Source organism: Gopherus evgoodei, chromosome 12 (assembly GCF_007399415.2).
Source record: "Gopherus evgoodei ecotype Sinaloan lineage chromosome 12, rGopEvg1_v1.p, whole genome shotgun sequence".
In the NCBI taxonomy this organism is placed as follows: domain Eukaryota; kingdom Metazoa; phylum Chordata; order Testudines; family Testudinidae; genus Gopherus; species Gopherus evgoodei.
The window spans coordinates 17,145,928-17,160,762 of record NC_044333.1 but is presented as its reverse complement, the minus strand read 5'-3'; the positions used below and the strand labels follow the sequence as shown (position 1 = coordinate 17,160,762).

The window sequence follows — 14,835 nt, the reverse complement described above, 5'->3', positions numbered from 1 at the left end:
CTATGTCTACACTAGCACTTTTGTCAGTATAACTTATGTCACTCGGATGTGAAATAAACACCCCCTTACCTGACATAAATTACACCACCAGAAGCCCAGGGGTGGACAGCGCTATGTCCACCAGAGAAAAGCCTTATATGCTGTGACTCCAGGCGTAGGAGCTTTAAGAAAAACGTGTACTGTGCACTTTGGGATCAAACAGAGTTGATATCGCTGCTCTTCTCTTCTCACCTATGAAAAATGTAGCAGGGGCAGCCGGGGAAGGAAGGAGTGGAGGGCTTAGCTTCTTTCCATCCCAGTACAGAGCAGCGGGGTCTGGCCTTGTGTGTGTCAAAGCAATGTGCGCTGCGCTGCCTGTGCCCCTGGATGTCCTGCCACCGGCCCGTGCCAGCTGCCAGCCGGGCTGGGGCGCCGAGAGAGTTTGCAATTGCGCACAGCCCAGGGCGCTATTATGCGCTGCGGCGTAGGCTGCCGGGCCGGCGCAGCTCCCCCTAGCGGATCGGGAACCAGCCACCGCGGCGCCTGCGCCAGGCACAGGGCTGGCCGGGTTGCGGCAGCACACGTGGGGGCTCTGCGCTGTCCTCCGGCCGGGCGGGGCAGGGTCGCTGCCCCCCATCCGCGGGCAGACACCATGGGCAAGAGCAAGGCTAAGAGGTTTCGGAGCTCCCCGTTCTCCCCAGCAGGCCCGCAGCGGCCAGCTAGCGGGGAGGGGCCGGTCGGGGAAGACAGCGATGGAGGCTTCTCGGCCGCTGAGCTCCTGGAGAAAGTAAGCGAAAGCAGCTCCTCCCCTTCCTCCCTGCATGTCGGTGTATGGGGAGCTGGAGCCCTGTTGTTCCCCCCCCTCCTGCACACGGCCAGTGCTCTGCAAGCAGCTCTCCCAGTGTGTGTGGGGGGGTGTCTCTCCTTTCGTGGGCCGGGAGCCCCCAGCCTGCACAGGGACGGGGGAGTTTGCTCACGTGTGTCAGGGAGGAGAAGAGGCCTCTGTGTGGCTTCAGTAGCGTGCTTTGAGCCGTGCAGGCTCGGGCAGATTGATGGGTAGGTGTTTTTTGAGCCTGGTTTTATCTTTCCCTGAATCTGGGAGGGGAGCTGTGGTGTCTGTACCGGAAGAGGCTGCATGCTGCACCTGGCTCAGGCTTGATCTGTGGTGGGCAGTAGATAGCTTTGGCTGGCTAGTTTTCTCACCTGGAATGTGTATGCTAGCACCATACAGCAGGAGTTCTCAAACTGGGGGTCGTGAGCTGTCAACCTCCACCTCCAAATCCTGTTTTGCCTCCAGCATTTATAATGGTGTTCGATATATAAAAAAGTGTTTTTTAATTTATAAGGGAGGTTGCACTCAGAGGCTTGCTGTGTGAAAGGGGTCACCAGTAAGAAAAAGTTTGAGAGCCATTGCCATACAGGGAGATGGACCCCCCCCCCGGCCCCCTGCATCTCTTCAGAGGGGAAGGAGCTATGATGTGGGCAGTAGCTTCTGTGAGAGAGAAATGCACAGATTGCTGTCAAACATCAAGTAGTGGGTTGTCATCTGCTTAGTAGAGAATCATACAAGTGTAGGGCTGGAAGGGCCCTTGAGAAGTCAAGTCCAGTCTGAGGCAGAACCAAGTAAATCTAGACCACCCCTGACCAGGTTTTTTTTCAGCCTTTTCTTAAAAATCTTCGATGATGGTGATTCCACAACGTCCTTTGGAAGCCTATTCCAGAGTTTAACTACGTTTATAGTTCAAAAGTTTTTCATAATATCTAACCTAAATGTCCCTTGCTGCAGATTTTAAGCCCATTATTTCTTGTCCTGCTTTTAGTGAACCCAGAGAACAATTGATCACTGTTGTCTTTACAAAAGCTCTTAACATATTGGAAGACTGTTATTGGTCCACTCTGTTGTCTTTTCTCAAGATTAAACATGGTTAGTTGTTTTTTTTAAACCTTTCCTCATAGGTCAGGTTTTCTAATAAATCTCTTATCATTTTTGGTGTTGTTCTCTGGACTCTGTCCAGTCTGTCTGCATCTTTTCTAAAGTGTGTGCTCAGAACTGGACATACTACTCCAACTGAGGCCTGATCTCTGCCAAGTAGAGCAAGTACTTTCTGTATCTGACATATGATGCTGCTGTGAGTACACCCCAGAATATTAGCATTTTTTGAAACTGCATCATATTGTCAACTCATATTAACCTCCATATCCTTTTCAGCAGTATTATGACCTGGCCCAGTGGTGCACAAACTTTTTCAGTCACCACCCCTCCTTAGCATTAATGGAATCTGTTCTCACCCCTCCCTCCATTACTGCACAGCCAAGGCTTCCTCAGCTATGGAGCTTGGGCCAAAGGTGGAACTGGGGAGAGGAAGCAGTTGGGGCTAGAGGTGGAACTGATCTGGGAGACAGAGAAGGAATGAGGGCAGAGCTGGGTAGGAGGTGGAACAGGGAGTGAAGTGGGACTGGGGGTGGATCTGGCCTGTTAATATTAATTGTGTTGCATATTTGGTCACTATTAACATTTTTAGTGATGGTTGAAGCAAAACCTTAACTGCCTGGATGTCATCCGTTATTATTAGCTCTCCTTCCCCATTAAGTAGAGGACCTACATTTTCCTTCATCTTTCTCTTACTTCTAATGTATTTAAAAAACCTCTTTTATAATGTTTTAAATCCCGTGCTAGGTGTAACTCATTTTGTACTTTAGCCTTTCTGATTTTGTCCCTACGTGCTTGTGGTATTCTTTTTTTTTCTCCTCCTTAGCAATTTGTTCATGTTTCCACTCTGTAGGATTTCTTTTTAATTTTCAGGTCATCAAAGAGCTTGTGATACGATCATATTGATCTTTCACTAGTCTTCCTATCTTTCCTTTGCAATGGGATAGTTTGCAGCTGTGCCTTTAATATTGTCTCCTGAATATTGTCAGCTCTCCTGAACTCCTTTTCCTCTTAGATTTTCTTCTCAGGGGACCTTACCTACTAGTTCTCTGAGTCTTTTTGAAATCCATTGTCCTTATTCTGCTGCTTTCACTCCTTCCTTTCTTAGAATCATGAAATCTGTTATTTCATGGTCACTTTCACCCAAATTGTTTTCCACCTTCAGTTTCATTACCAGTTCCTCCTGTTGGTCAGAATCCATCAAAAATGGCAGTCCCCCTGGTTACTTCCTCCACTTTCTGAAACAAAAAGTTGTCCCCAATATATTCTAAGAACTTACTGGAAATTTTGTGTTTTGCCGAATTACTTTTCCAACAGATGTCTAGCTAGCTAAAATAATCCATTATTATCAGGTTTTGTGTATTGGATATTTCTCTTGTTTGTTGTAGAAATGCTTCATTCAACTCCTCTTCTTGATTTGGTCTGGAGTAGCCCCTCCCATGACATCACCCCTATTTTTTTATCCATTTTCTCTTTCCCCAGATACTTTCCACTGGTCTGTCTCAGCCCCTGGAACTCAAAACAAGTCTATATATTCTTGATGTGTAACGCAACACCTCCTCCTTCTTTACCTTGCTTGTCCTTCCTGAACAAGCTATACCCTTCTATACCAGTATTCCAGTCATGAGATTTATCCCTCTAAGTCTCAGTGATGCCAGCTAAGGCATAGTATAGCTTGTGTACTCCTATTTCCCCTTCTTCCTGTTTGTTTTCCATACCTCTTGAATTTGTGTACAGATATCTAAGATGTAGAGCAAATTTCTCCACTAATTTCCCTCTTGTTGCTCCTATGGCAATTGTAATTTTCTGTCTCTCTCCCTCACCCCCCAAAAACAAGTACTCTGTTAAGGTCATCTTTTTTTTTATGCTTATCTGTGAGCTTTTATCCCCTGCCCCCTTTGAATGTAGTTTAAAACCCTCCTTGCTAGGTTGCAAGTTAGTGCATGAAGATGCTCTTTCCCTTCTTGGTCAGGTGGACCCCATCTCTTCCCAGCAGACCACCTTCCCAGAACAGCATCCTGTGGTTGAGCAAACCAAAGCCCTCCTGTCAACACCATCTGTGAAGCCATGGATTCACCTCCAGGATGTGCATGTTCCTCCCTTACCCTCAACCAGGAGCATACATGAAAATACAGCCTGCACTTCTGATTCCTTCACCCTCCCTCCCAGAGCCCTGTAGTCATTGTTGAACTTTTCAGGGTCATACCTGTCAGTATCATTGGTGGCCATGCGGATGAGCCACCTGGAGTCGTGGTCAGAGGGACAGATGAGCCTTGGCAGCCTTTCTGTAATGTCTCAGATGCAAGTTGTAGGTAGGCAGCACACCTCTCAGGACATCATGTCAGGTCTGCAGTTGGATGCCTCTGTCTACTTCAGAAGAGAGTCTCTGATTACCAGCACCCTGTGTTGCCTCCTCTTGTGTGCAGTGGTTGTGAGCCTCCCAGCTTGGGGGCAGGTGGCTGCTCCTCAGCCATTGAGGTCTGCTTCTCTCCTCCTGTTGCTAATAATGCATACTGGTATTTTACCTTGGTGAATGGGGGACCTGGGTTGAGGGTGGAACACAGTCTATGGCCTGAGGAGGCAGGCAGCCAGTTCTCCTTCTCTGGTGCAGTCGTCGTCTGTAGTTCGCTAGCATCCTCCATCTCCGATGTTTCCATTTGCATCCTGTCAATAAAGTCCTCATGCTCTTGGATGCTGTGCAGACAAGCTGCCTCATCCTGCAGCTCTCTTACCTGTTTCCTGAAAGACTCAATCAACAGACACCTCTCACAGCAGGTGGGAATGTGCAAGCTGCGTTCTCAGCAAGTCAAGACCAGGGCTTGGGCAGAAGCCTCCAGGGTCAGGTTGTCTGGCGAGGGCCCCATAGGTGCAGATAGAGGAAAATCTAGCTGTGGTTTTGGCAATCCATTGTTGTCTTCCATGGCAGGTTCTTTGTTGTAGAGTACCTGTAAGTTAAGGGAAGGGAGGCTGGGGGGGGGGGGGAATGAAAACAAAACCAACAACAGAAAGGGGGGGGGGGAAGTGATTTGGGAAACCACAGCCCTGTTAGTTTGTCCTCAATTGTATGCAAGGCTTTGGAACAAAATTTGAAAGAGTAGTTAAGGACACGAGGTAAACAGTAATTGAAATAAGATGCAACATAGTTTTATAAAACGTAGATGGTGCCAGACTAACCTGATCTCCTCCTTGAGAAGATGACAGTACTGCAATCAGTTGATCTAATCTACCTGGATTTCAGTAAGGCATTTGGTACAGTTCCACATTGAGAATGGAAAGGTGGATAAGGAACTGGTTAAAGAGAAGACTACAATGGGTCATACTGAAAGGTGAACTGTCAGGCTGGAGAGAGAGATTACTAGTGGAGTTCTTCAGGGATAGGTCCTAAAACCGATCTTATTTAACATTTTTATTAATAACCTTGGTACAAAAAGAGGGAGTATGTTAATAAAATTTGCAGATGACCCAACGTTGGGAGGAGTTGCCAGTATGGAGGAGGATTGAGATATCATATAAGAAGATCTTGACATTGAAAACTGGGGTAATAGAAATGAGATGAAATTTAACAGTGCAAAGTGCAAGGTCATGGGACTAACAACTTAGGGACTAACAACAAGAATTTTTGCTATAAGCTGGGGCCTTATCAGTTGGAAGTGACAGAGGAGGAGAAAGACCTGGGTGTATTGGTCGATCATAAGATGAGTAGGAGCTGCCAGTGTGATGCAGCTGTGAAAAAGGCTAATGCAGTCCTAAGGTGCATCAGGCGTGGTTTTTCCAGTAGAGACAGAAGTGTTAGTACCATTATACAAGGCACTGGGGAGACCTCATCTGGAATACTGTGTGCAATTTGGGTCTCCCATTTTTAAGAAAGTTTAATTCAAACTGGAACAGGTGCAGAGAAGGGCCACTAAGATGATCAGAAGAATGGAAAACCTGACTTATGATCGGAGACTCAAAGAGCTTGGCTTGTGTAGCTTAATCATAAGAAGGATGATTGTGCTCTATAAATACACCAGAGGGATAAATACCACAGAGGGGGAGGAGTTATTTAGTGCCGATATTGAGACAAGAACAGTGGATACAAACTGGCCATCAGCAAGTTTAGGCTTGGAATTAGAGGACGGTTTCTAACCATTAGAGCACTGAAGTTTTGGAACGGCCTCCCAAGGAGTAGTAGTGGGGGCAAAAAACATATAAAGCCTGAGCTTGGTAAGTTTGTGGAGGTAAATTGTATGGTAAGATTGCCATCAATGGCATGTAGCTGATTTGTGACTGCTAGTAGCAGATGTCTCCAATGGCTGGTGATGGGAAACTAGATGGGGAGAGCTGTGAGTTACTACAATGAATTCTTGCCCAGGTGTCTGGCTGGCTGGCATTGCTGATATGCTCAGGGTCCAACTGATTGCCATGTTTGAGGCTGGAAAGGAGTTTCCCTACAGGTCAGATTTGCAGAGACTCTGGGTTTTTTTTCGCTTTCCTCTGCAGCATGAGGCACAGGTCACTTGCAGATTTAAATAAGTGTAAAGGGTGGATTCTCTGTAACTTGAAATCTTTAAACCATGATTTATAGACTTCAGTAACTCAGGCAGAGGTTATGGGTCTACTACAGGAGTGAGCAGGTGAGGTTCTGTGACCTGTAATGTGCAGGAGGTCAGATTGGATGATCATGCTGGTCCGTCCATTCTGGCTTTAAAGTCTGAGTCTAACACACAACCATACCTCCCTGCCTTCCTCCACTGGCAAACTTTCAGGTGCCTCCATCTCACCGGTCATCTGTTGCGCCATGTGTACCTCAGCTCTTCCCTTGAGTCTTGGTACCATTCTTGAGGAGGGAAAGAGGATGCAACTGGACATCTGAAGTTTGACTCACTCTTTTTTCACCCTGACTGTTGCTTTTCGTAAAAGGGAAGGTCACACAGAGTAAATGGCCAAACTTACTCTCCCTTTGAAAGAAAAATAGTGTAGTTTAGTCTTTGACACGTAAGGTCCCCTGAGCAACCCACTCCTCTGTGTTCTTCCTGTTTGCCACCAGAAGCCCTGCCTTGGGGACCTAGTACGCCACTGGAGAGGGCAGGGGCAGCAGTGATAGCCAGTCTTTGGTGGGTGGCACAGCTGTGCGTCTTCCGCCTCTTTCCACTTGTCTGCTGCTCCTGCGCTTTGAAAGCTGTTGTTGGTCCAGTGAGCCGTAAACCCTGTGAAAAACTGACTCTACCTGAGCGGAGCTTTCGCCTGCAGACAGGGAGAGGAGATTGTCAAGGACTCAGCAATACCAAGAGAACATACATGAATTCCCCTCTACCCCTGAATAGATGTAGCCACTCGCCCATCATAACCCTTCATTTTTCAGTAGCCTCATTGAAGAGATTTGCACTTAAAACTCATGTAAACATGTTATATGAGTGTGAGAAATCAAATCTGTTTTTCAATAATCAGACTTGTGGTAGTCCCTGATTACTTGAACTGATTCAACAAATCATTGCTTCCCTTGTCTCTTGTATGCTCATTTTTCTTTTGATATGATTTTCTCCTTTCAGAGTTTAAAACCTAGGTGAAGATCTTCTGATTTTTAAGTCTTTATTTCTTTTAAAAATTGTTAAGTTGTCTTCCTTTACAGAAATAAGAAAACATGATAACGAGGGGGAAGACAATGCAGTGTGTGGTGGTGGGGAAAATGAAAGTGTTTGTCTCTTCCTACAATGTAACCTTCTGGTAAACTTGCTTTCTAATCTCCCTTGTCCTATCTCTTCAGCTGCAGAATCCAAGTGCTGATGTAAGAGAGTTTGCCTGTGCCAGCATTTCCAAAATGTTGCAGCAGAAGCATGCAATCCCATCCTTTCTGCAGAGAGATGTTGTCCGGTGTTTAGGTCCCATGTTGCTTGATCAAAGTTTAGCTGTTCGTGAAACAGCTGCGGGAGCTCTCCGGTAAGTGATTAATAATGTATTATAGAAGAAGGAGTTACTATTGGCTATTGGTACAGTGGAGAAGAGGAATTTCTGATAGAAGGAAACAAACTTGAATATTGTCATCTTTGGGGTTTTTTACTTTAACCCTATTATATATGTTGTTGTAATCAGAAAAGTCTTGATGTATGAATGACTATGATCCTGATTTCACAATGAGATTCATATGGAGAGATGCTCATTAACTTCAGTAAAGCACAACAAGGGTCTCATTGCAAGATCACAGCTTACCTTAGTAGTTGTTGCTACTCTGGTTCCTGCTTCTTGTGGTATGTTGTTTTCCATCTCTAATAGAAAGAACTACTGAGGGATAAAATTTTAAATGCTTGAAAATGTTTCATGTGGAAATCTTTGTTTTGATAAAGGCTTTGGGAGCAGCGCGTTAGTGAGAAAATTCAAAATAGCTAGCTTTTATATGTGACAAAGTTGTATGGGACTAACTGTACTGCACCCAGACCTACTGTTGGTTTTTCTTTGTTTGCACAAAGACATAATGTTAGTGTTTCCTTTAGAAATGTGTTTAGTAACAGTTTCCTGTAAATGTTTTGCGCACACATGCTTTAAAGATTAGCTTCCAGGATATCAGAAGGAAGGGCCTGGGGATCTGTTTCCCAAATGAAATGTTGCTATATTTTAGTAGGAATAAAATAGGCTCGGGGTACATCTACGCTGCGGCGGGAAGACTCATGACAAAGTCTGAAAGCCCAGGTCATCTGACTTGGGTTTGTGCTGCAGGACTGAAAATAGCAGTGTAGATATTTGGGCTTGGGGTTGGAGCCTGGGCTCTGAGACCTTCTCTCCTCACCAGGTCACAGAACCCAGGCTCCAGCCTAAGCCTGAACATCTACTCTGCTGTTATTAGCCTCGTAGCGCAAGCCTGAGTCAGTTGATCTGGGCTCTGAGACCTGCTGCCGTGGCTTTGGCTCATTGCTATGCTATTTACATAGGTCTGTTTTTTTTTTAAACTGAGTTTAATATATTTTTAGATTAAGACATGTAATAGACTAAAAGCAGGTGATTCATGCAGTATCATCTTAGTAATTAAACGTTACTTAAAAAAAAAAGTGAAACCTGTTGTAACCTCTAAATCTGTTACTGTAGAAATATTTAAATATATTTGAAATATTCAAGGCAGATAACTTTATAGTATGTGATCCAAGGCATTTAACTTTTTCCAGAAATCTCAGTGCTTGTGGAGGATTTGAAGTTTGTGATGACATGGTGACTAAAGATATCATGACACCCCTTGTAGCACTTTTGAAAGAGGTATTTTTTTTTTATATTTTGTTTTTTTTTTTACTTCTATACAATTTTTAAACTTTCCAGGTCTTTCTCTTTTCAAAACTACTGTGAAGTGTTTGTAAAATTGTTCTGAAGAAGTCACTTGATATTTTAAGCAGAAATTCTGGCAAGATTAACGTATAGTGTTAGAATTCTAAATGGTTTTTTTTTCTATTTGTAGTAGACACAATCAAGCAGAATTAGGATATTAGCTGAAAATAAATTGCACATGTGACGATCAGCAACCAGACACCTCAAGGGGAGAGCAGGGGGTTTGAACTCTAAAGAATAAGAAGTTGAATCAACTGATTATATATGATGATGTTATACTAGACAGACATGCCAAATAAGGTCTTTTGTGAAAGGTTGTAAAGTTCTAAACTTAAAAATCATTATTAGGTATGTATACAGACTATGGTTATGAAATTATATATTTGTGTATACGGAGAACTGTGCTCATAAACTTCAGTTCCACCTCTCAGCAGGACATTGAGCAATCAAACAGGGAGAGGCACCTCCCAAGCCAGGTGTGTTCACACAAAATCAGACTCAATAACCATTGCACAGCCCAGGAAAAGACAATGATAGGCCATTAAAGTTAATGAAAGTCATTGAGACAAGTGGGTATTTTCCCACTTTGAATATCTGTAGTGATTAAAGAAAAAGAAAACCTTGCAAACCCTTTTAAAATGGAAGGGTTTGGAAGTGAAAGGCAACTGAGGGACAGTCTCTAGAGGGGAAGCAGTCTGTGGACGCTAGTGCCCCCCAGTATCTAGGGTGTATGCTGAACTGTTCAAAGGCAATAGGTAACTTGCATTAGAAAAGGGATTTTATTGAAAATGGAAGTGTAAAGCCTGAGGGCAGTTCTGTGCTACAAAGTTACATTGGCACAGCTGCAGCGAGTCTGGTGACGATGCTTAAACTGATGGGAGAGAGCTCTCCTGTCAGATTAATAACTCCACCTCCATGAGAGGCAAAAACTATGTCGATGGGAGAAGCTTTCTCGCCGACGTAGCACTGTCTACACAGGAGGATAAGGTCAGTATACCTACGTCGTCTGGGGTGTAGATTTTTCACACCCCTGAGTGACGTGGTTGTACTGAAGGAAATGTATGGTGTAGACCAAGGGCGATGCTGCATCTTTGTTTGCTTGGTAGCTTGTGTATGATTGCTTTCCTTTACTATTTCATATTTTAATCTGGGGTTTTTCTATTAAATCCACTTCTTTTGTATTTGTTTTTTATCCCCAAGCAGGCCTGTTGTGCAAACTGTATGGAGTGTGTGCGCCAAAGTAAACTGATAACTAGGGGGCTTGGTTTATGCCTTCAGGGGAATGGTCCAGGTGACTGGTATTTACGAACTTGGGGAGGATGGATGTGGGGAGACTCAGGACTCCAAGGGCTGTTGGAGTCACCCCTCAAGAAGTGACTAAGCTGGTGGAGGCCAGGGTGAGACCTTGTGCTTGTGGGCTAGCTACTGATATCAGAGTTCTGAGCCATACAGCGTTTAAGGCACCCCAAGGTGCAGGGCGGGTGGTTACAGAGCTCCTGACTCATCTGGATGATCTCCAGCATGTCACAGTAGTGTAGTTGGTACAGGAGTTGCACTCCAGTTTCAGTGAACTGAGGTTCACACTCCAAACACTTGCTGAACAAACTCTAGTGGATTCAAAAGTGAGGGAACAAAGTACAAGCTCACAAGTTGTTATTTTCTTTTGTTTATTTCGGGTCAAGAGGAATAATGAAGGAAAGGAGAGAATGAGAAAATCAGAGTCTTCGTATGCAGTGGATAAAAAGAAGCTTGGGAGCTTATGTTTGAAATCAGAGCCATAGCAGTAGAGCATTAAGACACCTCAAGGTCAGAGGGCAGGCAGTGACTGAGCCCCTTAGTAGTTGGGATGATCCCCAAAATGCACAGCTCCCTAAGGAATTGCTACCAATCCCTTTTCATATAAATTATTATACAAATGGAACACTTTATTTCTATGAGAGTTTACCAAAATTATATTCAAATCTAGTAAAAGATCCCAAGCAAGGACCTGATTCTGCACACAGAGGTCCATTGAAGTTAGGTAGGGAGAGTGAATCATGCAAGCAAATCTGATTGCAGGATCTTTACAATTTTACATTACATGCTATGTCTACTGAGGTTCACAGTGAGTGCTGTTGTCCAAATTAATGATTGAATTTACAGTTGGCAACGTTGTTATTGTACCAGTCATAGTAAGATAAAGTGTTTCTAATACTTCTGATTGTACTATATAGTCTCCATTTGGTCCAGTGGATAAGGCCCAAGACTGGGAGTCAAGACTTGGGTTCCATCTGTCTGCTGACTTTACTATATTTTGGACAAGCTATTTAACCTCTGTGCCTAACTTTCCCCATTTATAAAATGTGGATAATGGTCAATCCCTGTGTAGGCTGCCCTTCTGAGATTCTTTTCGAGTCCATTGAGTGCATCCCTTTTAAGTGGAAGGTCTCCACAAATTCCACAAACCTCCACTCTCCCATTGGGTCTCTGATTTATATCTGCTAGCTGTCAACCATATTATATAGTAAGCCCATGGGCTTGGCACCTGCAAGAGTTTTCCTTGTGGGGTTTGTGGACGGGCATAGTATGCAGTGACACAGTGTTCTTGAAATAAAGAATATTTGTTTTGCCAAAGGGTACTCAGCTCTTAGAGAAGTGGATTTAAATTAACAGAGATCTACATGTACATTGTCTTACCTACACTTGGCATTCCCCTTGAGGCCCTGGGTAGATCTGATTTAGCTCTGGTGTCCCTCTCTTCTCTTTGGCCACCATGTTATAGCATGGTTGCTGCAGGTGACTGGTATTTACGAACTTCCAGTAGGTCTCTGTGTCAGCCTGACAGCTTCCCTAAGTATAGGGGCAGTCATTTAACAGAACAATGTTTCTCCTAAATTCTGACTCTTTCCAGTCTGGTTTCTTTAACAATCCTTTTTGGTCTAAATATGCATTCAGACAGGGTGATTACACAGAGGGGCATATGACATTTATAAAAAACCAACATATTCCCAGTTCTCCAGGTTAGCCATGTTTGTAAAGTGCTGAGAGATACGCAGATGACATTCTGTAAAAGTATTTAATTATTAGCATTAATGGACATTCCAGTGTTTCTGAGAAGCATCTGGCCTTGTATTTTCTTGTGACAGTCAGACAAAAATTTAACAAGTTTATTTGTCTATAAGAAAGTGCTTTTGAAAACGAGGGTATGTGTGACAGGACATAGTACAAGGTGATTTTGTAAAGGTGTGTAATTTCTTTTCTGTAGAAAGGAATAGTTGAATTCGTATATGATCCTATTTGCCATGAAGAGTTGCAGATTCACTGTAATTTCTGTCATTAAGTAGTTGTCCTGAGATCTCTGCTTTTAATTTTTTTTCTCTTGTCCAGTTCTTTTCCAATTCCTTTTTTTGCCTGTTTGGTTACAGTGCAGTGCTGGACTAGAGGCCAACGAGGTCTCCCCCATGAAATGCAAAGATACAAAGAAAAATTGTGTTGAAGACATAGCCAATGAGGCTGTTAATGTGCTGTGGAATGTATGGTAAGCTCCATTTTAATATTAACACAGATGCTTTTCTTTTGAAAAATAGTTTGACCCTGTATGCCCCAGTGAAGATAAAAGCAATAATATCTGATCACTTAATTCCTGAAAGTAGTTTATATATCAACATGGTTATTCCTTTTCAAACTTGAAAAATGTATTTATATACCTTTCTCCATAAATGGCAAATAAAATAAAACATATTTTGTAAGTGAAAGATCTTGAAGCTCCACAGAGTTATTATTTTAAAATTATTATTAATCAAACAGGTCGGACTGTGCTGAAATCTGACTTCCAAGAGCAACTCAGCCTAAATCGTGATTTTGGCTTTTGTACTATATCATAGTCACTCTGAAAGTGAAGACTTTCTGCAGTTCATGGGAGAATGAAGACTACACCTCCCAAATTTTCTGTAGGACCATTCTGTAATGCAGAAGTAGGGGAACATTATATTCCAACCCGGAGACTCCAGTGCTGTCCCAGCCTCAATGGGGAATGTAGGCCCCACTTCAGTCCCTGCTGCTGGAGCCTAACGTTTTGCTACAATTAAACTACTCTCTGTGGGCCTGATCATGCACTCAGTGAAGCCAATAGGAGTTTTATAATTTATTTTGTTGAGTTCAGGCCTCTTGAGTTCTGGAATGCTCCAAGTCATAGATTATATAAATGGGAGTCACCTAGAATTCATAGCGAAGCCACAGAATGGAAATCTAGGGTGCCCCATATACTGCTGGGCTCTGCATTCTCCACTGAAGGGGCAGAGTGAAGTTTCCTGAACTTCATGTGCTATGCCCATTTTATCAGCACCTGGGGATCACTACGTGAAAGTGTAAAGAGTGCTGAATCTAGAGAGAGAGGAAAATGCAGAATGTCTAGATAGGTGTATGGGATATTGAAATAGGGAAAGAATTAAGACCTATAGAACATAGAGGTTAGTAAACCTTTGGGGTGTCTGTAATGGAGAGAATGCTGCAGAAGAATAACAGAATAGTGAAGAGAGTGCTCAGATAGGAGCCTTAAAGTGACCTATGCAGATCTGTAGCATAAAGAAAGGAGACACTGACTGGGAACTAAGTTCAGCAAAATGTTAAAATTAAAGGCAACTGAAGCAATGCGCAACCTGATAACACAGATTTGTCCACCATATGCTTTCCCCAGGTACTGCAGTCACAAGGGGAAGATTAAAATGATGGATCATGCCACCCTTGCTAGAAATAGCTTCCCCCTCCCTCCTGCTATCTGACATTGTAAAGAGAAGTGCCACTTGTTTTAGGCAGTCATCTCTCTTGGGTCAAATCCTGCCACCTGCTGTGTGGAGATGGGCAACCTTGTAGCAATGGAACACATCCAGTTATACTATACATAAGAGCTATGATTTTCTAGCTATTAGGTGCCACCACTCTGCGGCCATATGGGTGGAAAGAATGAGGATTTATTTTCTTCCTCCTTGCTCTGCAGATGTTCCCAGTGCCCATTAGTGCTTGGATACAGGATGGGTTCTTAAGCATATTTAAGCATGTGAATGGTCCCGTTACTAATTTACATTAATTTGTGTAATTGACATGAAGAAAATTACAGGTTGCGCAAAGAGAAACGGAAACAATATTAATAGAAACTCTAGTGCAAACATCGAGATGACACAATCTGACAAAGACTTGAGACTATATGAAGCCCTACTGTCTTCATTTGGGCTCCAGGCATCTACCAGCATGGAGTAGTAGCAGGGCTGGGGCCTTAGCATCTAAGGGCTGGTCTACACTACGGGGGAAAATCAATCTTAGATATGCAACTTCAGCTACGTGAATAACGTAGCTGAAGTCGAAGTATCTAAGATCGAATTACTCACCGTCCTCACGGCACAGGATTGATGTCCGCGGCTCCCCCTGTCGATTCCGCAACTCCTTTCGGGTTGGTGGAGTTACAGAATTGATATAAGCGCGTTCGGGGATCGATATGTCACATCTAGATGAGACACGATATATCGATCCCCGAGCAATCGATTGCTACCCGCCGATACGGCGGGTAGTGAAGACGTACCCTAAGACACATAGAACTATAAAATAACTGCATGCACAAGTCTCTGTGTTGCCACGTAACCTTTTGTTGTGTAACCCTTTTC

General features: G+C 43.6%; 1 protein-coding gene across 4 annotated transcripts in view; it reads left to right on the top strand.

Annotated features, from left to right (window-relative positions):
* Positions 1–14,835, top strand: part of HEATR3 (HEAT repeat containing 3) — a 34,746-nt gene that overhangs the window by 309 nt on the left and 19,602 nt on the right. The window contains exons 1-4 of one of the 4 annotated variants that reach the window (XM_030581388.1): positions 537–766; positions 7,656–7,828; positions 9,046–9,133; positions 12,604–12,716. In XM_030581388.1, the coding sequence (XP_030437248.1) occupies positions 632–766; positions 7,656–7,828; positions 9,046–9,133; positions 12,604–12,716 (509 nt within the window). In that variant the 5' untranslated portion in view covers positions 537–631. Of the gene's footprint in view, positions 1–536; positions 767–860; positions 1,036–7,655; positions 7,829–9,045; positions 9,134–12,603; positions 12,717–14,835 lie in introns of those variants that run through there. The other 3 variants (XM_030581390.1, XM_030581389.1, XM_030581391.1) reach the window with 3 other exon arrangements.